The sequence below is a fragment of the Primulina tabacum genome, chromosome 7 (assembly GCF_025594145.1).
Source record: "Primulina tabacum isolate GXHZ01 chromosome 7, ASM2559414v2, whole genome shotgun sequence".
NCBI lineage: Eukaryota > Viridiplantae > Streptophyta > Magnoliopsida > Lamiales > Gesneriaceae > Primulina > Primulina tabacum.
Window position 1 is genome coordinate 6,653,195 of NC_134556.1, and position 24,071 is coordinate 6,677,265.

Genomic DNA, 24,071 nt, shown 5'->3' on the forward strand with positions numbered 1-24,071 from the left:
CGAACCAATCGGATGATATGAATTCGAACCCGAATATGATCATAATCAAAAAATTTAAACCAAAATTTGATCGAATCTATTCAGGGTCGTTCCTATTTGAAGGCAAAAGAGTCATTCGACTTGGGTCTATTTCTTTCCGAAACCTATAATTTTTTCAATAAAACATTATATAGTATTGAAAATTAACCTAATATATATGTATTATTCTTGGATATTTTTTCCTTCCTATCACGACGAAAATTTATTTTTCTTGTTCTCAGTATAAATTTTTTCATAATTTATGGATCTTTAGATAAATTTATCTATAAAATTTATTATTTCTAGGTTGCTTGATAATTGTTTCCCAATATAAATTTATTTTTCTGAGGGCTATAAAAAAACATTTTTTGTTCTGTAAATTTATCACATAGAAGTGCAATTTGACCAATATAAAAACATATTCTTTATTTGTAGTGAATTAATTGAAAAAAATAGATAAAAAAATTTCTCAAATGCTCACATTTTTTATAAGCTCTTATATGTTATCCTCGGTTTTCTAGTTACATTACTAAATACAAAACAAAATTTTTTCAAAGTTAAATTTTATCAAAACTTTCTCTCCAATCAAAAATATTGAATTAATTGGTTATGCTATCAATTAAGAAAGCAAATATTGAACAACATGATTAGCATTTTTAGCTTTAAAACTATAATATATACTATTTTTTAGTTATCATTTTATACAAATTTGATCTTATTATCTAATTATAATATATATTTTGACTATTGCACATTATTTAGTTTTTATATTTTCTTTAATACAGTGATTTAATTCAAAAAAATTGTAACGAACCTAAAAAAAATATAAATACACTTTATAATTTAATATTTTTTTTAAAAAAATTAGACTCAACGTTAAAAATTGTTAAGATCGGTCTTGAATATAGTCCGAGCACCACGACTCAACGTCGAAGCAATGAAATTTACAAATGGTTGCCATCGGTTTTATATTTTTCAGGGGAAAAAAAATATATAAAAAGAAGTTAAGCTCCGTTTGTGTGGAGAGTCAAAGCCTAGTCAGCCTAGCCTGGCCTAGCCTAGGATTCTACCCGCTTGTTTTGTGTGTGTGGGTTTGGTTGCTTATATTCCTACACCCATGACCCACCTCACACATTTACACTCACTTAGAGTGGGAAATGTGCGTGTGAGAGAGAAATAAATATCGGAAAATTCAGCAGTAATTAAGGGGAACGGAAGAGGGAGAGAGACTGACTGTAGTTCTCTTTCTGCACAGAAACTGCCATTTGCGGAGTAAAGAGATGTGGATTCTTTGAAACCACTGATTTCTGTGCACAGGCACGTTGGGAAATCGTACACCTTTTTCTTTTTCCAATTATTCCCGTGGGCAAGAAATTAAATTTACTGAGATGGGAGTGTAGGAAAAAAGGGATTTAAGAAAACAAAAAAAACAAGATTTTTTCTGTGGGTGTAGGAAAAAGGACATCCACTTGCAAAAAGGGCGAGTGATTTTCTTGAATTTTTATTCTTCTTTTTTAAATGAATTTTTATTTCAGCTTCTTCTCTCTTCAGGTATTTTTGGTGTAATGGGTTTCGTCTTTTCTGCATGTATACATTGAACCTTTATGATGATGAAAAAGACCATTTTAGCTGAAATAATAATAATAATCGTGGGTAGGAAACAAACAAGACAGAGAGGAGGTAGGGAAAAATGAAAAAAAGATTAGGGAAAAAAAATAGACGGCTTTATGAAATCTTTTTTGTTTGTGTGTATTAACATCTGGTACTGGTGATGACTATTGGGGTGGGTTTGTATGTCGATTCTCAAGTGCAAAGGGATTCTTGGTAATTAGAGAATAATTGCGAAAAAATCGGATAAAGGACTGAAAATTTCCCTTTTCTTGGTTTCTGAATGTGTTCCGAGACAGCTTTGTGAAGTGGATTTGGGGTGCTATAAACGATGGGAATTGTGAAAAATTTAGTCTTTTGTAGTTTGATTATGGAATGGAGTTCTAAATTTTGAGTTTTTTATTGTGTTGATTGAACCCGTGATTTTTGTACCCAAAACAGTGTTTTTCTTGGAGTTTTTGCCTTTGTTTTCGCTGCGAAAATTGGCCAGCAGGATTTCCGTATACTTCTGAACAATCTCAGGTGTGTATTCTCCTCATCTCTCTCTGCGTTTCATTTTTTCATCGACTTTTTAAAGTGAAAATCAAGATCTTTAGCTTTTGCTTCTCTATGCATATATGTTCAGATTATTAAGAGTCGATCTTGGGGACTATTTAAGAACTAGCTGCGATGGCGGATTATGAACCTTTGCAATCTCCTAAGAACAATTACCGACATCGGATTTCCTCGATATTCAGTTCACATAAGCTTTTTACCGATTTTGTGTCCAAGGGTTCCTCTGAAACTGAATCCATAATGAGCAGTCCAACTTCAATTCTTGATAGCAAGCCCTTTTCGGCTCTGAAAGCAAACACTCCCAAAACTCCTAAATCGGAAATTAAGAATCTTCGGGAGAAATTGGATTCAGGGAAGGTTGGTCTTGGCCTTATTGATGTTCTGATTGACGAGAAATCCGACCCGGACGTGTCGAAACTTGATATCCGGATGGTTTTCATCGGTTCCCAGTTGAAGATCCAAGTCCCTCCCCCTCTTCCCCCTGTTCTCTCCCCTGCCGATTCACAAATATTTCCAGGAGATTTCGGGATCAAGACTCGGAATTCTCATGTAGGTTCATTTTCACCACGGATTTCCCCGTCTTCCATTAAGAAGTTCCCTTTCACTTCTTTGAATTCCGGCGCTTATGGTAGCCTATCGGCTTCTGAGATGGAGCTTTCAGAGGACTACACGTGTGTGATATCTCACGGTCCGAATCCGAAAACAACCCATATATTTGATGATTGCATTGTTGAGAGTTGCAGTGGAGTTGTCAACGGGTTTTCTTCGAATCGATCCATGAGTTACCCCTCCGAGAGTTTCCTCAGTTTTTGCTACAATTGCAAGAGGAATCTTGGGCAAGGGAAAGATATTTACATGTACAGGTTTGCTCACCTTATGTGCTTTTTTGTACACTTTTCGTTTATTTCATTCATGAATCATGTATATCTTGGCATTGTGTAGTCAATAATTGTTTTTGCCAATCCCATCTCAAGCTTCAAAGATCAACGGAGTATCTCATGTTGGTAAATTTTCTATCGATTCCATTCATTTATGTTGGCGATTATGTTCTTGTTGTTAATCGCATGATGGTACAAACATTTTGATCTAAGGGGACGATCAAATATAACAACTTTATGGTCGAAACAAAAGTCGACAATCATAGGGAACACACACACTCTTTGGATTTTCGAATATAAGTAAGTTCATCATAGAAATTGCAAAGAATTTCAATCGATGCTAAGGAGATCAATCTCCCTCTCTATGCCCTTGTTTTTTTATCCCTGATTCATGTAGGCTTCTTCGAATTACGTTCTAACGACTAAATTGTTTCAGGGGTGAGAAAGCATTTTGCAGCAGCGATTGCCGAGACAAGGAGATGATGTTGGAGGAGGAAGAAGGGTTGGAAAGTATGGAGCCAGACTATGTTTATGGTACTTCATGACACCTCTTTCTTAGGATCCAATAAAACTAATGCCATTTTCATCGATTTTTAGATGTGTTGTTTATTAGTCCGATCAAGACTCGGATTCGAATGTAGGAATTCGCAGATGAATCGAGTCGAGATTGTAGAATAATGTCTGGTATGTTTTTAGAGTTCATCAAGCAGCCTTGTATGTCTAAATGGACCTCAAATCCAAGAGTTTTGGGTTTTTTTTTTTTTTTTGGTTGGAATGAAGGATGATGTTGTTTTGCAACGATGATAATCACATGATTAAGTAGACCTAATGATGATTAGAGTGCCCTTAATGGTGCAGATCCAGTCATTTTCTTTCTTAATAATGACAATTATCCTAGTTTTTTCTTTGATAATTGATTGTATATTTTAGTTATTAATATTTATATTGAGATTTGGAGGAATCAATTCATATGCAATATGGTTCCAGATTGGTGGAATCACAATCATGATGGAATTGAATTGTAATGGAATAAAAAATTATATTTTTAAATAATTTTTGTTGTTTATGAATCATAAAAAAATTCCATTTTATACATATATATATATTATACATTATAAAATGAGATATAAATTTAGTGTGCGGCTGGATACACAAATTTTTTTTAAAATAAAAACATTTTTAAGAAAAAAATTAAAGTTTTCTTTTAGAAAAAATTAAATAAGTTGGGTTTAAAACAATAAAATATGGCAAATATCTAAAAATTATATCATAATGTAGTGGAGCATTTATTTCTTACAGTGTGGTTTGGTATGGACGGACAGGACTATGCTCTGGGAATAATCATACTATATTTATAAAAATTGAACTTTCTAAGGTCTAATAATTTTTACAAATTTCTTTTTTTTTTTAATTTTTAAAATGCATGTATTTATCACCAAATTCCTCTTAAATAAATATGATTTTTTAATCTAAATTTAATTCACTTTTAATATACTCAATTTTCTGTAGTTGACTTGAAAGCCGTGATAAATGGTATAAAACTCATTATTTTGTCTTATTTGGGATCATTCAAACTAATTACTTATGAATTGTATAACAAAATAAATAAAAAATGGATGTTAAATTCAATACATGTAGATGAACGTTGCTCCCAACAAATAAAAACATTAATTTGTTTTTATTCTTGTTATTTTCTCCAGTATTAATAATCATCACATCAAAATTGAAGATGAGTTATATATAAAGATAATTGTAATTAAGACAACCTCGAATCATTTGATTAATCCCAAAATGTCACAAATAGTACTATATGTTCATGAAAATGATTTGAGTACTTTCTTTATATTAATTTTGATGATAAGTAGCAATTAACAAGTATAAGTACGATATAATTATGAATAGAACTAGTTAACCACCGATGTGTACCCATCAACACTATAATCATCAATGTACAAAATATAAAAAGGAATTTTTTTTATATTGTTAAATTTCAGTTTTAATTATTTATTTTTGTTTTGTTTTTTTAAATTTTACTTATTTTTCAGATTTGACGTGTGTAGTGTACTTCAACATTTCCCAATAAAAAAGATTAAAATTGCAATATTTTGAAATATAAAATATATCTATAATATAATCTACGTCTGTATCCTTAGTTAAATATAGTACAATATTGAATATCAAACAATCTTCAAGAAAATTTATTAATATATAAAAACAAAATTTTTGCCAAATATAGAAACTTCCTGCAAAAAATGATTAGTTAAAAAAAGAAATACAAGTTGTATATTTTAATTTGTTAATTTTTGTTCAAATTACTGTAGCTTGAGCCATTATGATTCAGAATAAATGATTTGTATGTCCCATTTTTAAACAGATTAGGAGAGTATTTTAAATCTTAAATGATATATCTGACAAAATATCTTTTTTCAAGAATAAATAACTAAATGATTACAGCTGTTGTTATATAAGCATTTTGGGCTGCCTTATTTTAGTTCAAATAAGGGAGCCCGAGAGACTAAAATAAATGAAGAACGAGCTATAAATATTTGATCCAATATCACACAAAGTTAGTATTTCATATTTAGTCAAAATCAATATCCAGATTCTCAAATTTAAAAATGCCTTTATTTTTCAGCTCCATCTCTGAGGTGAACCCTACCAAGACACAATGGTCGCTTAAACTCAGATTGGTTCGGTGCTACGAAGTAACTATACTTCAAAAGAACATATTTATGTCTTTCAGGATCGAGAAGTAAGAACATTTATTTCCTATTCACCTACGAACATTTATTCTCCTATTCGCCATCAATTTAAATTATGATGTATTAGCCGTTTCTTCTATATTAGAGGGTTCACACATCCACGATAGTATAAAAAAAAAAAAGATTAAGTGATGCAAATGTTTAAACAAATTCTCAGGGAAGACATACTTTTGCCATAAAAAATATGGTTGTTGCAGAAAATGGAATGACGTTAAAACCACAAAGAACAAATACAAAATTATTTTTATTGCAAACACTAATGTCCGTGAAATTTTTGAAGATACATTTCCCAATTTGATGTATGAATTCATGTCTTTTCCTGCACTATCCACTGCATCAGATTTAGTGGATGACACAACTTTTTTTGGCATGAGAATTTATAATTTCTTTTTCATATGCATTTGAGATAAAAATTATTTTCTTACTTCGATTTTCTTTTAGAAGATGTCATCGGACAATTGGTGGCAATAGATTCCCCACAAAAGAAAACAAAAAAATCAATTAACGCCAGCGAAAGCTAATTGAAATTGTTTTAGAAGACACTGAGTAAATATTAATAAAATAAATTTTTTATTTATACCTAATTTCCTAACAATCTCATATGTCTATTTTATTCAAGAATAATAGGTTACCATGCAATTTATGGGGAGTTTTGTGGATAAAATCGCAGCCTATTCGAAAAAATTTGGTGAGGAATCTGTGATTGTTATTCTTCAAATGTGTCAAGCAAAATGATTTAGGGGTGAAATATGGTTATCAAATGTATACCATATCACAAACTTGGTAGTCAACGAAGATTTAGATGAAGTTATTGAATTTCGGAAAGGTATTTCTCGATTTTTTTTATTTGACTTCAAATCATTTATTTATTATCTATTAAATAAAAAAACAAGAATATAAATCTTTATGAAAATTAACTAATTGAATATGTATTTAGGTTGGTCATCGAAATCAATAAACCAAACACAATCAGCATCATTTCATTGACGTCAACTAACACAATTTTAGAGGAGCTATCGAAAAATAATATTCGAAATATAGAACAAATTTCTGAAGATAATCAGGTAAGAAAATTTCATAAATATACTCATTAAATTTTTTTGTCTCATGATAATTTTTTAATTAAATTTCATTTTCCATATAATTTTTTAGGTCAGAAGTTTTTGGGTTTTCGCAAAAATTATTTGTTTTGAGTCTTCTTATGAATGGTCGTATTTGTCATGTAAAAAATGTCCCAAGAAAGTTACTCCAGTGGGTGATAAATTTTATTGTGCAAGGTGTGACCGTTTCGATGTGACTGAAAATTTATGGTTTGATCAATAATATTCAATTAAATTATGTTTTTTTTACCAAATATATTCTTTAAAGTTTGTTGTTCATTTTTTGCATAAATAGGTTTAAGATTCATCTTATTGTTGTTGACAACACCGGAAACCGTTTTCTTATTTTGGAATCAAGAATGTGTTGGACTTATAGGGAAGACAACACTGGATTTGAGGGTTGATGTCAAAGAAGAGGTTTTTGTATATTTATTTTTTTACTTCTGTTTTGATATAACATAATTTAGGTTAAATTTATTTTATATTTCAGTTATCAAACTCAGAAAAAATCCCTAAAGAAATTGAGGATTTAGTTTATCGCAAAGTTTTTTCTAAAGTTCAAGTGCGACCCAACCATATTCATGGATTCTTTGACAGTAGACCCCAATGCTATTGAAAAATATTGTGGAGAAACTTCTGAGAGTAAGGTAAGGTGATATTTTTTTAAACATGTCAAAATTTATAATTCTCATAAGACATTTAGATTCTCGTACATGCACCATTATATTTATTGTTCTACAAGAATCAGACATTTTTTCAAAATCAAAAAGTGCTGACATTGGAGATATAAAGAATGTAAAGTTTAAATGATCATTTCATAAAATCAAAATTCTCATTATTTGTAAGTCCCTGTAATTAATTATCCGGTAATTTGGCATAATTAGGATAATTATTGAGTTGTAAATTAAAATAATTATTTATTCCAAATAAATTCAAGAAGTGTGTTAAAAATATGTATTTTAGAATATTGGAGAATTTAACGATATAAAATACATATAGAGTTTAAATAAATATGAGAGTAAAATAAATACAAACCGAGATTATTGGGCATGTGTGTACTATTTTTTTTAAGTAACTAAATATACATATACATACACACAACTTTATAAGGAAGGAAGGAAGGAAAAAGAAAGAAAGAAGGAAACCCATCTCCATTTCTGTAACCCTTGGGAGCAGCTGCGGCAAAATCACGATATCTCCTCTGTCCGACGTCGAAATCTCGATCGGTCTAAAGGGTTGTCTTCATAACATCCTAAGCTTCGATTCAAGCCATAAATCGTGAAATTTGAACAAGGATTCGGGTAGATCGAAGTTGCTGTTCCTGTGCTCTGTTTCTGCGCGAATTCTTCCGGTTTTGGGTTAGAGTTTTTGTGTTGCTGCGATTTTTGTATTTTGAATTTGTAGAAATGACCTAAAAAAACTTTGTATTGATTTATGTTAGCTGTTTATAGCCACTGGAAAAATTATTTTTTGATTCGAAACGTATTTGTTATGATTTTTCTACCAAAATATGTCAAAATCAAATTCTGCAATTGTACTGTGTATAATACATACTGTAATTCGGGATTATGACATTCGTGCAATCGGATTCTGGATTTTTGATTAAAATGGAAGTTGTAGAGCTATGTTTTTTCTTCGTAATGATATAATAATTGTTAAATTCCATTAAGAATTGAAATCGTTATACTCATTTTGCGGAAACTGCTCAGATACAGACTTCTGTCCGCGAAGTGCGCATGTAGTAGCGTCTTCTTGATAATTCTGGGATTTATCTATTAGGATTCTGGAAATGGTTTCTTCTAGGAAAAGTTAGATATTCAAGTTATCTTTCATTTAAAATTGTCATTTATTGATTTAATTTAATATTGAGCGAGATAAGAATTTTATGCTCTTTTGTGCAAAATCGGACATTGGTATGAAACGTAGCTTTCATGATCGGCTTATTGTTGTTTTGTTTAGGCCTAGAGTCTTGAAGTAAAGTAGATATTGGATTGTCAAGTTGATATAGGTATATTACAGCTCGGTAACATACGACGGCAAAACATAAATTATATTTAATTGTCATGCTGTGTTGCATTGATCGTATCTATGACTTGTTGACTGTTGTAATTTGTTTAATGCATTCGTTGTGATATATGTTTAATATTGTGACATATTATTGGCATTTTTAGCATAGGGCATACTGTTATGACATTCATGTTGAGCCCTATCGTTCTTGTTAGCCGTTGTTGATATTCATTGTTATCTGGCACTGTTGTTTATCTCGGGATTACGGTGTGGCTGATAGGCCTATATACATGAGACCGTAGATGTGATTGAACAATCCCGTGGTTAGTGCAGCCTGATTGAACAATGACGATGTAGCTCCCCTGTGTTGTTGCTCGAGCATTATTCCAGTTGTTATTGTACCGTTTATTGGCTCCTGTTATTCCGATTATTCGTTGAGCCTTTCATGCATTGCATATTACATTTTATTATATGATTATGCATGATTTATGATTATTGTTGTTATTTTAGAACTGTTTCATACTAGAATCTTAACCTCAGTTGTTTTCTGGGGGGGCTGCTGTGGCTGCTATTGGGCACCATGGTAGATCTCCAGAGTCATTTTGCAGCATCAGGCCGAGGTTCCGCCAGTGGAGCTCGGGATTGAGGTTGGATTGCTTGGTTCTGTTCAGTGGAGTCTCCCAGTTAGTTTATATGTATGTCTTGAGTTTGTTTTAGTCTTGTGTTTTAGTTTATTTCCCGGGGAGATGCCCCCTGTATCTGTAGTGATATTTGGTTGTTCTTGTTATGTTCTGAGTCGACTATGTGATTTTTATGATCTGGTGAGTATTTGGTAAGTTTTAATTTCTGCTTAGTCCTTGTCAGTGCGGCTATAGGTTGTTTAACTTCGGTTCTTGTTTTAATGTTAAATAAAAATATACTCCAACTAGAGGTTGTTTAACTTCGGTTCTTGTTTTAATGACTCTAGTTGGAGTATATTTTTATTTAAAATGCTGCTTGAGTTTTTCGGGATGTCCTACTTCCGGAAAGGTCATGCCGAAATTTTTCTAGGCCCTGAGGTCCGTTTTAAAGTATTTTAAACACTTTTTCCGCTGCAGATTTAAATCAAATAATTATTGTTTGATAATAAATTGTCATTAGAGTAAATGTGCCTCACATCTTGGTATCTGAGCGTAAACTAGGATACGCTCGAACTATAGTCTAGAACACTTGAGTTTTTGCAATAAAATGGTTGTTGCGCCTGTGTATGCTACTTGACAACATGCTTATGTGATTATATGATTTGTTTACTTCCATTCTAATTGATTTGGTGTTTTATCGTATAGAATGGAGGGAGGTGGAGAAATTACTGTCGATGAGATTCCTCTATCTTGAGGTCGTCGACGTGGTAGACCTCATGTCCATGTTGTTGATGACACTTTTGTTGAGCAAGCTGCGGATCAGATAGAGCAGCTTAGAATGGATGAGTTAGTTGCGCGTTTCCACTCTATGCATCCACCTCGATTCAGTGGTTCTGAGGGAGCTGAGAAAGCAGAACTGTGGATTTCTGAGATTGATGAACTGTTTGATTTGATCTAGTATCCTTCAGAGCGTCGATTGAGATTAGCTGTGCATCAGTTGAAAGATCGTGCCAAAATGTGGTGGTCTACTACATTGATGACCTTAGATGCCCAGAGGATTGTTCCATCATGGGATATATTCAAGCTGAAGTTTAAGGAGAGTTACTGTCCTACCTCATTTTACAGTTCTAAGGCTTCGGAATTTCACAACTTGAAGCAGGGCTATATGTCAGTTGCAGAGTATGCAGATACTTTTTATGCTATGCTGAGATATGCTCCTCATGTTGCTGCAAGTCAGGTTGCAGTTGTTGAAAGTTTCATTGAAGGATTGAACGATAATTTGCACCCTTTTGTTTCTACTGGTAAGCCACTGAATTATCTTGAAGCAGTGGAAATAGCAAAAAGGGCTGAAACTAGTCTTAAGAGGAGTGGCAATCGGATTCCTACCCAACATCATCATTCGGGGAGGTAACAATTCAGTTCATCTGATTCTGCATCTCTTCGTCCACGTGGAAAGCAATTTAAGAAGCCTGGTTCTAGTTCCTCGAGTTTAGGGAATTCAGGGAACCGTGGTGGATATCGTTATACTGGACCTTACTGTGATCACTGTGGAGGCAAGCATTCCAGTAATCAGTGTGTTGGAGTTCAAGGGGTTTGTAATAATTGTGATCGGCCGGGTTATTTTGCTAGAGTTTGTTCTAGTAAGATGGGGAAAGCAGCCCAGGCAGGTAGTGAAGTTCAAAGTAATAGATTCCCTGTCAGCATCTCAGTCTTCCCACCAGCCTAGTCGCCATTCACATCAGTCAAGAGGGCAAGGTGGTCAGCAAAATCAATCACATGTTCGTGTATTTGCCTTGACTGAGGATAAGGCTGAGGCAGCTCCAGGTACTGTCATTACCGGTAACTGTACTTTGTGTGGTTTTATAGCACGAGTGTTATTTGATACCGGAGTATCTCATTCCTTTGTTTCTCATGCATTCGTCGTTTCACATGATCTTCGCACCACTAGTATGAGTTCCAGTCTATCTGTTGCTACTCCGATGTGCAAAATGATTATCACTGATAATGCGGTGTTCAATGCGGTTTTGTTTCACGATGAAAATGTTCTATATCTGAATCTCATAGTCCTACCTATGCATGACTTTGATTGTATCGTTGGTATGAATGTTTTGACTGCAAATCGTGCCAATGTTGACTGTTATAGAGGAAAATTCGTTTCAGGCCTAGATTTGCTCATAAATGGAATTTCTATGGCCGTGGTTTTCAAGCCAAGAGTCCTCTAGTTTCTGCCATTGAGATGAATCGATTGTTAGATTCTGGTCATGAAGGTTTTCTGGTTTATGCTGTTGATCTATGGCAAGATGAGCAACCGATTTCTGATATTCCTGTAGTCTGTGAGTTTTCTGATGTGTTTCCAGAAGAGATTCCTGGTTTTCCACCAGAACGAGAAGTTTAGTTCAGCATCGAATTAATTCCAGGAACTGTACCCATATCTCGAGCACCATATCGTTTAGCTCTTGTTGAGCTAAAAGAACTGAAAGAAAAATTACAGGATTTGTTGAGTAAAGGTTATATTCGTCCGAGTTCTTCACCAGTGTGGTGCACCGATTATATTTGTCAAGAAGAAAGATGGAACGATGCGGATGTGTATTGATTATCGGCAACTGAATAAGTTTACTGTCAAGAATAAATATCCACTCCCTAGGATTGATGACTTATTTGATCAGTTGCAAGGTACTTCGGTGTATTCTAAGATTGATCTCCGTTCTGGGAACCATCAAGTGCGAGTTAGACAAGAAGATGTGCCGAAAACAGCTTTTCGCACCAGATACCGACATTTTTAATTTTTGGTTATGCCTTTTGGATTGACCAATGCTCTTGCTGTGTTTATGGACTTGATGAATCGTGTGTTTCGTAAGTATCTTGATCGTTTTGTGATTGTCTTCATCGATGATATTCTTGTCTATTCTAAGTCCAATGAAGTGCATGCCAAACACTTGAGAATAGTTCTTCGAATTCTTCAAAAGAAGCAGTTGTACGCCAAACTGTCCAAGTGTGAGTTTTGGTTAGATAGAGTTGTGTTTCTGGGCCATGTCATATCTCAACATGGTATTTCTGTCGATCCAACTAAAGTGGAAGCAGTTCTGAATTGGGCACGACCGACCAATGTGCCAGAGATTCGTAGTTTCATGGGTTTAGCCGGTTATTACCGGAGATTTATCGAAAATTTCTCAAAGATTGCTAGACCTAGCACTCAACTAACTCAGAAAAATCAGAGATTCATTTGGTCAAATGAGTGTGAGTCAAGTTTTGTCGGGTTGAAGAGGAGATTGACTTTTGCACCAGTTCTTACAATTCCAAGTGGTTCTGGAGGATTCGTTGTTTGTACCGATGCATCAAATCAAGGATTAGGTTGTGTACTGATGCAACATGACAGAGTTGTGGCATATGGTTCTCGTCAGTTGAAACCGCATGAGTCTAAGTATCCTGTTCATGAATTGGAATTGGCTGCTATCATTTTTGCTCTCAAGATTTGGAGACATTATTTGTTTGGAGAGCAATTTGTAATCTATTCTGATCACAAAAGCTTGAAGTATCTGTTCTCTCATTCAGATCTGAATATGAGACAGAGACGTTGGATGGATCTTTTGAAAGATTATGATTGTGAGATTCAGTATCATCCGGGAAAAGTGAATGTCATTGTCGATGCTTTGAGTCGTAAGGTTGTTGATGTTAATTTATCCTCGATTTGTGTTTCTAAGTTACGAGAGGATATTTGCACTTCTGGGTTGGATTTTCAAATCCAAGGTAATGCTGTTTGTGTATCTCAGATTTCTGTTGAGCCAGAGTTGATTCAGATTGTAAAGTCAGCTCAGAAAACTGATGATCAAGTTCTGAAATCTTATGAGTTAGTATCTCAAGGACACCAATCTGGTTTCTCAATTCACTCAGATGATTCTCTTCGGTTAAATGCTAGATTGGTTGTCCCATATATTCCTGAATTGTGTAAAGCCATCCTTAAAGAAGCTCATTGTACTCGATATAGTATCCACCCAAGAGGCAGAAAAATGTATCATATTCTACGACCTCAGTTTCGGTGGAAGAATATGAAAAAGGATGTGGTTGAGTTTGTGTCTCATTGTATGATCTGTCAGCAAGTCAAAGCAGAACAAATGAGACCTATAAGATTATTTGTAAGGACCGTGTATCGTATTATCGTAAACCCTATGGTGATTATCGATAATTCATGAATTTGTTACGTGATTATGCATATCATGATAATGAAAGTGAGAAAATAAATGTTAATAATGAAATATCATACTAGATATTGATTAATTAACAGAATTGAAGTTGTAAGAGCTCGAGTGGAGAAGCCGGACGCCGATACAATACAAGACCAATAGTTGGGACATAACATCTGGCGCCCGAGCGGTAGAAGATGACCGCCCGAGCGCCAGTGCACCACAAGTTGGGTAATTGTACAGAGCGTATGGCGCCCGAGCGGTAGAAAATGATCGCCCGAGCGCCAGTGTAGAATAAACTAGTGCTGGGAAAGAACGTTCCGCACCCAAGCGGTAGTTTTTGACCGACCGAGCGCGGTGCAAGTGATACTCGGGGACAGAATGTCTCGCGCTCGGGCGCGAGAATTCTCCTGCCCGAGTGCGAATGCGGTGGAGATAAGAATAAGTTTTCTTCTTTCTTTCCTTCGTCATTTCTTTCAGAAACTTCGAGAGATAAATTGGAAAATTGATTTCTTACGTACGAAATCACCTCGAAACATTATCCAAACGCGAAACAAATTATATATTTGGAATCTTCGCGTCTAGAGCTTCCTTTTGAGGTAAATTTCTTCTAGTTTCAGCAGCTCTAAATATTAAAGTACTAGAATAGCATGTATTTGAAATCGAGATTCATATATGTGGTAGAATAACCGACAAGAAACTCATATTCGAAGTCGGAATTGATTTATGTTACGATTTCGATTTGATATGAATTTTCAAAGTTTCAAAATATATTTGAAACTTATATTGATGATTTTGAATGATGTTATTGATTGGAATGAATATGTTATTGATGTAGATAGATTAAACAAGCTATATCAATTGGAACGAAGAATTGAGGTATGTTGCGACCGGGTAACATACGACATATATCTGTATCATATGATATATGTTTGATTGATTTGATTGAGAATATGTGTTTATATGCCTTACTGTGATGACTTGATGTGGCATACATGACGTTGTGATTGGAATATTGATGTATAAAATAAATATTTTGTTAACACACATCGTTTGATGCATACATCGATACATGACATGCACGTTGAGCTATGATCCTTGGATACCCTGATATGATTTGATTGATTCTAAGGTTTGTGAACACAATGCTATGTTTGGTATGATATGACCCTTAAAGCATAGTCATTTGTGGCCCCGATGATAGATTGAGATTTGGGATTTGATGGCGCTTTGTCGACGCTATCATACGAGTATCCCTGATTGATGCCGGTGTGCCAGCTCGAGCATTGATTTGATAGCGATTCGTTTGATTCTGACATGTGCTCAGTAGATGGGCATTTGACCTGATACCTCCACGACATACATGCATTGCATATCATATATCATCGTGTAGATATCTGTTGTATATTTGATGGTTGTTCCATACGGAGCTTTGCTCACCCCAAAGGGGGCTATTGTTGTCTTTGTGTGTGGACAATGGCAGGTACTCCAGGATATCAGGAGGTCGGAGAGGGTACTTCTGGAGGGAGTCACAGTTTGAGCCTGAGGTTTTATGCCTTGTTTCCCAGTATATATGTATGTGTATCTATATACCGGGGCATGTCCTATGGATATGAGTTATTTGTTTGTAGTCGGTATTGATTACGTGTGGGCGTGTTTTATGATGTGAGATGAAATACTATTTTTAGTATTCAAATAAGATGTTTTGGGCTCATCGTAAAGAAAATTTAAACTCGTTTTCCGCTGTAATTAATTAACCCTAATCAAATTGCATTGTAATAACGATTAGGAGTTAAGGGCCCGACATTGTATGGTATCAGAGCATAGCTGGGAATGCTCGATTGAGTCTTGTGTACATGTAAATAGGCACAAATGAATTGTGCGTATATGCTTGATTTATTTGTATTACTTGTTCTTACTTGATTTAGTTTGAGTAAGTTATTGATGAGATTGATGATATGAGATGATGATGATGTGAAATTGATACTGATTTGTGATATTCATCAGTTGATTTGTAGATGGATCCCACAAATGAAACTGCGAGTAGCAGTACTGAGAGGATAGTTGGACAGTTTGAAGGATTGTCCATGGATGTAGTAATGGCTCGATTACAGGATCTGAAACCACCAAGGTTCTTTGGCACTGAGAGTGCTGAAAGAGTAGAGGCCTGGTTGAAGGATATTGAGCACTTATTTAATATTGTTGAATATTCCAAGGCTCGGAGACTGAAACTTGCTCTCTATCAGTTGAAAGACCGAGCAAAATCTTGGTGGAAGCTGCTGAGATTGGATTGAAAGAGGCCGGGATTGAAGTCACATGGGATGTCTTCAAGGCCCAGTTTTTGGAGCAGTATTCCCCTCCTTCTTATTATACTGCCCAAGAGAATGAATTTAAAAGTCTGCAGCAGGGAACGATGACTGTTGCAGAATATGCTTCGAAGTTTTCTACGTTGTTGAAATATGCACCTCACGTAGCTGCAAATGCAAAAGAGAAATATAACAGGTTTGTGAATGGATTGCATCCTGCTTTATATACTTTTGTTGTTTCTGGTTTGCCTACCAGCTACGCAAAGGCAGTTGAACGAGTCAAGACAACAGAGGCTGGACTTAGGCGAGGAGGTCCACAGTATACTCCTCCACCTCCAGTGACAGCTCAGCAGCCTACCTTGCGTCCGAGAGGTAGGTAGTTTAAAAGAAGACTGGTTCTGTTTCTTCGTCTTCTTCGAGTTCCAGTGGATCCCAGAGAAGGAGTCCCGTGATTGCTCCTTATTGTAGTCATTGTGGAGGAAAACATACTAGTCGAGCAGTGTCGAGGTATGTTTGGTACTTGTTATCAATGTGGACAGGAAGGTCATTTCTCTCGAGTATGTCCGAACAGGGGTACGACTTCTTCTCAACCTCAGCCAAGATTTAGAGGGGGCCCCAGTATGATGAGACCTGCTGTTCCTGTTCCCTCTTTCCAGCATTCGAGTGTTCCACGATATCGAGGACCAGGTGGTCAGACTGCTCAAGTCCCTCCTCAAGTTCGAGTGTATGCTATGACTGAGGATCATGCAAAAGAAGCTTCTGGATGGTGTGATTGCATGTATTTGCATGCTTTGCGATTATCCTGCACTTGTTTTATTTGACACCAGGAGCATCTTACTCATTTATATCTCATGCATTTGTTGCATCGCATGATATTATGTGTACCCCATTGTATGATACACTATCGATAGCCACGCCAGCAGGAAAGATTATTTTGTCTGAGGAAGTTGTGCATAATTGTGTATTGATATACGAGGATAATGTGATGTTCCTAAATTTGATTGTCCTCCCAATGCACGACTTTGATTGTATTGTTGGCATGGATATCTTTACGACCAATCGAGCTATTGTTGATTGTTTTCATGGAGTAGTTCGATTTAGACCTATTGATGGACCCAAGTGGAATTTTATGGCAAGGGTTCCCAAGCCAAAATTCCATTGGTATCTTTCTTGGAAATGTCTGGACTTTTGACTAGCGGGGATGAAGGTTATCTTATCTACGCTATTGATGTCTCTAAGATGGAGCTTTCGTTATCTGAGATTCTTATTGCGAAAGAATTACCGGATGTATTTCCCGATGAGATTCCTGATTTTCCTCCTCATCGAGAAGTTGAGTTTAGTATTGATCTTATGCCGGGGACTGCACCTATTTCTAAAGCTCCTTATTCGCATGGCACCATTGGAATTGAAAGAATCGAAAGAACAATTACAGGATCTTCTCGATAAGGGATATATTCGACCGAGTGTATCACCTTGGGGAGCTCCAGTCTTATTTGTTCGAAAGAAAGATGGTACTATGCGAATGTGTATCGATTATAGGCAATTGAATCGGGCTACTGTGAAAAACAAGTACCCACTTCCTCGTATTGATGATTTATTTGATCAGCTTCAGGGTACTTCTGTTTACTCTAAGATTGATCTTCATTCTGGGTATCATCAAGTACGAGTTCGATATGAAGATGTGCCTAAAACTGCTTTTCGTACGAGGTATGGCCATTATGAGTTCTTGGTTATGCCTTTCCGTCTCACGAATGCTCCTGCTGTTTTTATGGATTTAATTAATCGTGTCTTTCGAGATTATCTTGACCGATTCGTTATCGTCTTTATTGATGATATTCTTGTATATTCGAAATCGAAAAAAGAGCATGCTGAACATTTGAGACTGGTACTTCAAACTCTTCGTACTAGTCATTTATATGCTAAATTGTCCAAATGTGAATTCTGGATGGACAAAGTGATATTTTTAGGCCACGTCATTTCGAGACATGGCATATCTGTTGATCCTACTAAGGTCGAAGCTGTATTGAATTGGCCGAGACCTACGAATGTTCCTGAGATCCGTAGCTTCATGGTTTTAGCTGGATATTATCGTCGCTTTATTGAAGGGTTTTCGAAAATAGCTAAACCTATTACTCAACTGACACAGAAGAATCAGTGATTCATTTGGTCAGATGAATGTGAAGCTAGTTTTCTTGAATTGAAGACGAGATTAACCACAGCACCTGTGCTTACTATTCCCTCAGGTACCAGAGGATTTGTAGTGTGTACAGATGCGTCTGGTAAAGGTTTGGGCTGTGTCCTGATGCAACATGTCAAAGTGGTTGCTTATGCATCTCGTCAATTGAAATCTCATGAAACTCGTTATCCTGTTCATGATCTTGAATTGGCCGCCATTGTGTTTGCACTGAAGATTTGGCGTCATTACTTGTACGGAGAAAAGTTTGTTATCTATTCAGATCATAAGAGTCTGAAGTATCTCTTTTCTCAATCTGATTTGAATATGAGGCAATGCAGGTGGATGGATCTCCTGAAGGATTTTGATTGTGAGATTCAGTATCACCCTTGGATCGATGAATGTTACTGCGGATGCCCTTAGTCGTAAGGTGCATGATTCTGTTCTAGCTTCTGTTTGTGTCTGATATGTGTGATTTTTACGTGCTTTATTACATTAGTTTGTGTGTGTTTGCATTGTGCATGCGTACATTTCGTTTACATTTGTTCATTTTAGAGTAAACATTTGCATGTGATCGTGTCTCACTTGGATGTGACGAATTTGCAGGAAAAATGGCTGGAAAAACGGAACTCGGAGCCAAGTGCTAAGCCAACAAGATTGTATACAGAAAGGTTGGCGCCCGAGCGGTAATTTTCTACCGCTCGGGCGCGAGAAGCGAGTTGCTGAAGAGAAGGACAGAAGATGTGGTGCTCGGGCGGTGAAATTCTACCGCCCGAGAGCGAGAAGTGATCCACAAGAAAGAAATTACAGAAGATTGGCGCTCGAGCGGTACTTTTCTATCGCCCGAGCGCCAGAAGTCGCATACTCCAGGCATTCTACAGAGAGTGTGGCGCTCGAGCGGTACTTTTCTACCGCCCGAGCGCCACCTAATTTTGGCAAGATTTCTTGTCCGATCTTTTACCTTATTTTGGAGAAGGGAAGATATAGAAAGGAGGGAGGCACGAATTAGGGATTATTCAGACTCCATTATTCAGCCACCAGAAGTTTTGGAGAGCCTCTGGCGCTTGGATTGAAGATTTGAAGATTTCCGGGCATCGCTTTTCGTGTTTTTCGTCACTTCTAGTATTTTTTATTTAGTTTTTGTCAGTTGAACTTAATTTTGTTGATTTCAATCATGAATTCTAGTAGCTAAACTTTAATATTTGTTGGGATTTAAGTGGAGCCTACCCCAAACTTTGATTTGAATTAATTTTTATTCGATTGTTGCGTAATTCTTGATTATACTATTGTTTTTCTTCGTGTTGTTAGAGTGTAGCTAACTTTAACAACGTTTTTATATTGCGAGTGAGTTCGAGAGAATAACTTGTGATAGGAACGAGTAGTATAATCCGTTGATCTACAATTTACATAGACATATGAAATTGGATACGCGCCGATAGTCATAGTCCTTAGGGGCAAAAACTAGGGGATTTCATAAATCGACATGCGATTCACTCTTGATAAATAACTAAAGACATTTAATTACTTCATTGAGTCGAATTAGTTTGGCATAGCTCGAGAGAGTGTGTTCAATTGTAAAGGAAATCCCGTCGGAAGCATATAATCACTATCGAACGAATTAATTAATTAACGAGGGGTAGGTGAACCGAAATTCCCAACAAATTCATTTCTCATTAAATTTTACTCAACATTTTAGATATTAATTCTCATTCATTACTTATTAAAGTATTTTATTTACATCTTTCTTTGAGCATAGTAGTATTAATTACTCAATCAAATTTTCGTTGCTAAAGATCTCATAACTGAAAAGAATAATTGTTAAATACTGTCCTCAGTGGAACGATAATCGTACTCACTTACATTATACTATTACTTGACATCGTGCACTTGCGATTAATTTTCGAGCTTATAAAACCATATTTTTATCGGGGATTTTACTGTGCAAGTTTTGCTCGATAAAGTTTTTGGCGCCGTTGCCGGGGACTGTTAATCTACAATTTTATTTTTAGTCAATTTCTTTAGCGTTATTTTATTTTTCTTTAGCTAACACTCCATATTTTATTCCAGATATCTTGTCTAGTGCATGCCAAAGTCACTTGATGTGGAGCTTGAGTTTGATCCTGAAATCGAAAGAACTTTCCGCAGGAGAAGACAGCAGCAGAGACTAAAAGAACTGATGGAGAGGCAGTTGAATGATCAAGAGGAGGAACGTCGTGAAGATAGACATGTGGAGATACCGCGCCGCATACCCATGCTGGAATATGCCCAACCTTCTTTGGAGGGTGCACGCCCTAGCATTGTGAGGCCTATCGTGCGGGCAAATCACTTTGAAATCAAGCCACCATAATCCAGATGATTCAGAACACAGTCCAATTTGGAGGAACTGCAGTAGATGGCCCAAACACGCACATCACGGATTTTCTTGAAATTTGCGATACTTTTAAATTCAATGGAGTTTCTGATGATGCTGTTAGGTTGCGTTTATTTCCTTTCTCCTTACGTGATAAAGCTAAAGCGTGGTTAAATTGTTTGCCTGTAGGTTCGATCGCTACATGGGAGGACATGGCGAAAGCATTTCTCATCAAATACTTCCCTCCCTCCAAGACCATGAAGCTGCGGGCAGACATTACAACATTTGCTCAATTCGATCAGGAATCTTTATATGAGGCATGGGAACGCTTCAAGGATTTACTACGAAGATGCCCACATCACGAGTTACCACTTGGGTTAGTCGTTCAAACATTTTATTATGGTTTGCTTACTCCTAACCGTACTATGATAGATGCTGCTGCTTGTGGAAACCTGTTGAGAAAAACTGCGGAGGAAGGATATGAATTGTTAGAGGAGATGGCTGCTAGCAGCTATCACCCTCAATCTGAAAGAAACAACCAGCGGAAGAGTGCAGGAGTTCACCAGGTAATTGATTTTTCTGCTATTACTGCACAACTTGATGCTTTAAACAGGAAACTAGACAGCTTGAATGTGGGTGGCACGGCGATGCATCTTCAAGAGATATTCTGTGAACACTATGCGAAGGACTGTCAAGATGACAATCCATTTTATGTGCAAGAAGGGGCACCAATAAATCAAGTAGGGGTCCAAAACCGCCCAAGGAATGACCCGTATTCGAACACATACAATCCGGGGTGGAGGCAACACCCAAACTTCTCCTGGGGTGGTCAAAAAAGCCAGAATAAACCACAAGGAGGACAATCATATGGGAAACAACCGATGTACAGGTCCGATCCTCCTAGAGAAGAGAAGTCCAATTTGGAGCAGATGATGTCTAAGTTCATCTCGTCTACCGAGACTAGACTACAGAATCAGGATGCATCGATAAAGGGGCTTGAGAATCAAATTGGGCAGTTGGCAAAAAGATCACAAACAGAGAGCCGGGCACCTTGCCAAGTAACACAGAGACAAATCCAAAAGAACAAGTGAAGGCCATCGAGTTGAAGAGTGGAAAAGTTTTAGAGTCAAGAGAAAAAGAGAGAACTCAAAAATCGAATGAACACCCTGAAACATCCAAAGGTAAGTCCTCTAACTCTACACCATCACCCACTGCACAACCTAAAATTTTTATTCCCCCACCTTTTCCTGCAGCACTGAAAAAAGCAAGACTAGATGCACAATTCGGTAAGTTTCTTGAGATATTGAAAAAATTGCATATCAAGATTCCTTTTGCCGATGCCTTGATGCAAATGCCTAGTTATGCTAAGTTTTTGAAAGATATATTAGCGAATAAGAGGAAGTTGGAAGATCACATGACAGTGAGTCTTACTGAAAATTGTTCTGCTTTGGTGCAAAACAAGATCCCACCGAAACTTAAGGATCCAGGGAGTTTCTCTATTCCTTGCACGATTGGAGATTTTGTTTTCATAAAGCGTTATGTGATCTTGGTGCAAGTATTAACCTGATGCCTCTTTCTGTGTTTAGGAAACTTGGATTGGGAGAACCTAAGCCGACGCGGATGTCCTTACAACTAGCTGACAGATCCGTCAAGTACCCCCGCGGATTGATTGAGGATGTACTAGTGAAAGTGGACAAATTTATTTTCCTGTGGATTTTGTGGTACTTGACATGGAGGAAGACATAGAGATGCCCTTGATTCTTGGGAGACCATTCCTTGCGACTGGCAAGACCCTGATTGATGTTCAAGAAAGGAAGTTGAGATTAAGAGTGGGGAGGAAGAGATCACTTTTGATGTTTTTAATGCACTTAAGCACACACTGCACTCTGATAGTTGTTATAGAATTGATGCTGTTGATGCTCTCGTTTCTGACTATGTGCAGGATGCTCTTGGGGACCCTTTGGAAGCCACCCTCACAACTGAATTGGAGGATGACGACTTGGACGAGGAAAAAGCTGAAATAGTAGCATACTTCAATGCCAACCATCCATGGAGAAGGCCGATGAGGATGAAACTGGAAGATCTGGGAGAGCGCAGAGATTTGACCCCTCCAAAGTCAAGCATCGAGGAACCACCGACGCTTGAACTCAAACCCTTACCTCCGCACCTGAAGTACATATTTCTAGGTAAGAATAACACTTTGTCTGTCATTATTTCTGCTGCTTTGACAGATGCTATGGAGGAAAAATTGTTGCAAGTTCTCAAGGAGCACAAAAGAGCATTCGCCTGGAAGGTGGCAGACATAAAGGGAATCAGTCCATCGATATGCATGGCATAAAATCTTGATGGAAGAAAAGTACTCACCTCTCGTGCAACCTCAAAGACTGACTAAATCCAAATATGCAAGAGGTAGTGAAGGCTGAAACTATTAAGCTTCTCGATTCAGGTATTATCTACCCCATTTCCGATAGTGCGTGGGTAAGTCCGGTTCAATGTGTGCCTAAGAAAGGAGGGATTACGGTGATCACCAATGAAAAGAATGAACTTATTCCCGCAATAACTATTACGGGGTGGAGAGTGTGCATTGACTATAGGAAACTGAATGATGCCACCCGTAAGGACCATTTCCCCCTTCCCTTTATTGATCAAATGTTGGAGAGATTAGCGGGGCATGAATTTTATTGTTTTCTAGATGGGTATTCGGGATATAATCAAATCACTATTGCACCTGAGGACCAAGAGAAAACCACTTTCACTTGCCCTTATGGCACTTTTGCTTTTCGCCGTATGCCTTTTGGTCTTTGTAATGCACCTGCTACATTTCAGCGCTGTATGACTGCTATATTCCATGATATGATTGAAACCTTTCTTGAAATATTTATGGATGATTTTTCTATCTTTGGTGCAACGTTTGATGAGTGTTTGCAGAATTTGAGATCCGTGTTGAGAAGATGCGAGGAGACGAACTTGGTGCTCAATTGGGAAAAGTGCCATTTCATGGTACAAGAGGGAATTGTTTTAGGGCACAAGGTTTCGGAAAAAAGAATTGAGGTGGACAAAGCTAAAATTGAAGTAATAAAGAACCTACCACCACCAGCCTCAGTAAAGGGAGTTAGAAGTTTTCTAGGCCACGCCGGCTTTTATCGGCGTTTTATCAAAGATTTTTCTAAAATTGCAAAACCTCGATCTTCCCTACTTATGAAAGATGTGCCTTTTGATTTTCATTCTGACTGTTTACAGGCATACGAGGATTTGAAGGAGCGCCTGGTGGCAGCTCCTGTCTTGGTGGCACCAGATTGGGATCTACCTTTCGAGATCATGTGCGATGCCAGTGACACTGCGGTGGGAGCTGTGCTTGGCCAGCGACAAAACAAGGTATTTCATACAATTTACTACGCAAGTAAGACCTTAGATGAGGCTCAATTGAATTATGTAACAACTGAAAAGGAATTACTTGCAGTAGTATTTGCGCTTGACAAATTTCATGCATATCTTGTTTTGTCAAAAGTCATT

The 24,071-nt window shown here is 36.7% G+C and overlaps 1 protein-coding gene, 1 long non-coding RNA gene and 1 other non-coding gene across 7 annotated transcripts; 2 read left to right on the forward strand and 1 right to left on the reverse strand.

Moving 5' to 3' along the window:
- Window positions 1–1,086: 1,086 nt before the first annotated feature.
- Window positions 1,087–3,922, forward strand: LOC142551083 (FCS-Like Zinc finger 8-like). 5 transcript variants are annotated; one of them, XR_012821474.1, is made up of 4 exons: window positions 1,088–2,148; window positions 2,252–3,038; window positions 3,124–3,359; window positions 3,496–3,922. XR_012821474.1 is itself a non-coding variant. In XM_075660129.1 (3 exons), the coding sequence occupies exons 2-3, from the start codon at window positions 2,296–2,298 to the stop codon at window positions 3,602–3,604; spliced, it is 852 nt and encodes a 283-aa protein (XP_075516244.1). In that variant the 5' UTR covers window positions 1,087–2,148; window positions 2,252–2,295; the 3' UTR covers window positions 3,605–3,922. The 5 variants fall into 5 exon arrangements, 3 of the variants coding, with proteins under 3 accessions (XP_075516244.1, XP_075516243.1, XP_075516242.1); XR_012821475.1 differs by having other exon boundaries at window positions 3,124–3,185; XM_075660129.1 differs by lacking the exon at window positions 3,124–3,359 and having other exon boundaries at window positions 1,087–2,148.
- A 4,215-nt stretch (window positions 3,923–8,137) lies between these two features.
- On the forward strand, window positions 8,138–10,083 carry LOC142550480 (uncharacterized). Its single transcript, XR_012821386.1, has 3 exons — window positions 8,138–8,279; window positions 9,516–9,803; window positions 9,860–10,083. It is a non-coding gene; the product is annotated as an uncharacterized LOC142550480 (long non-coding RNA).
- A 10,736-nt stretch (window positions 10,084–20,819) lies between these two features.
- Window positions 20,820–20,925, reverse strand: LOC142552419 (small nucleolar RNA R71). The gene has a single exon (XR_012821752.1). It is a non-coding gene; the product is annotated as a small nucleolar RNA R71 (small nucleolar RNA).
- Between the last annotated feature and the right edge of the window lie 3,146 nt (window positions 20,926–24,071).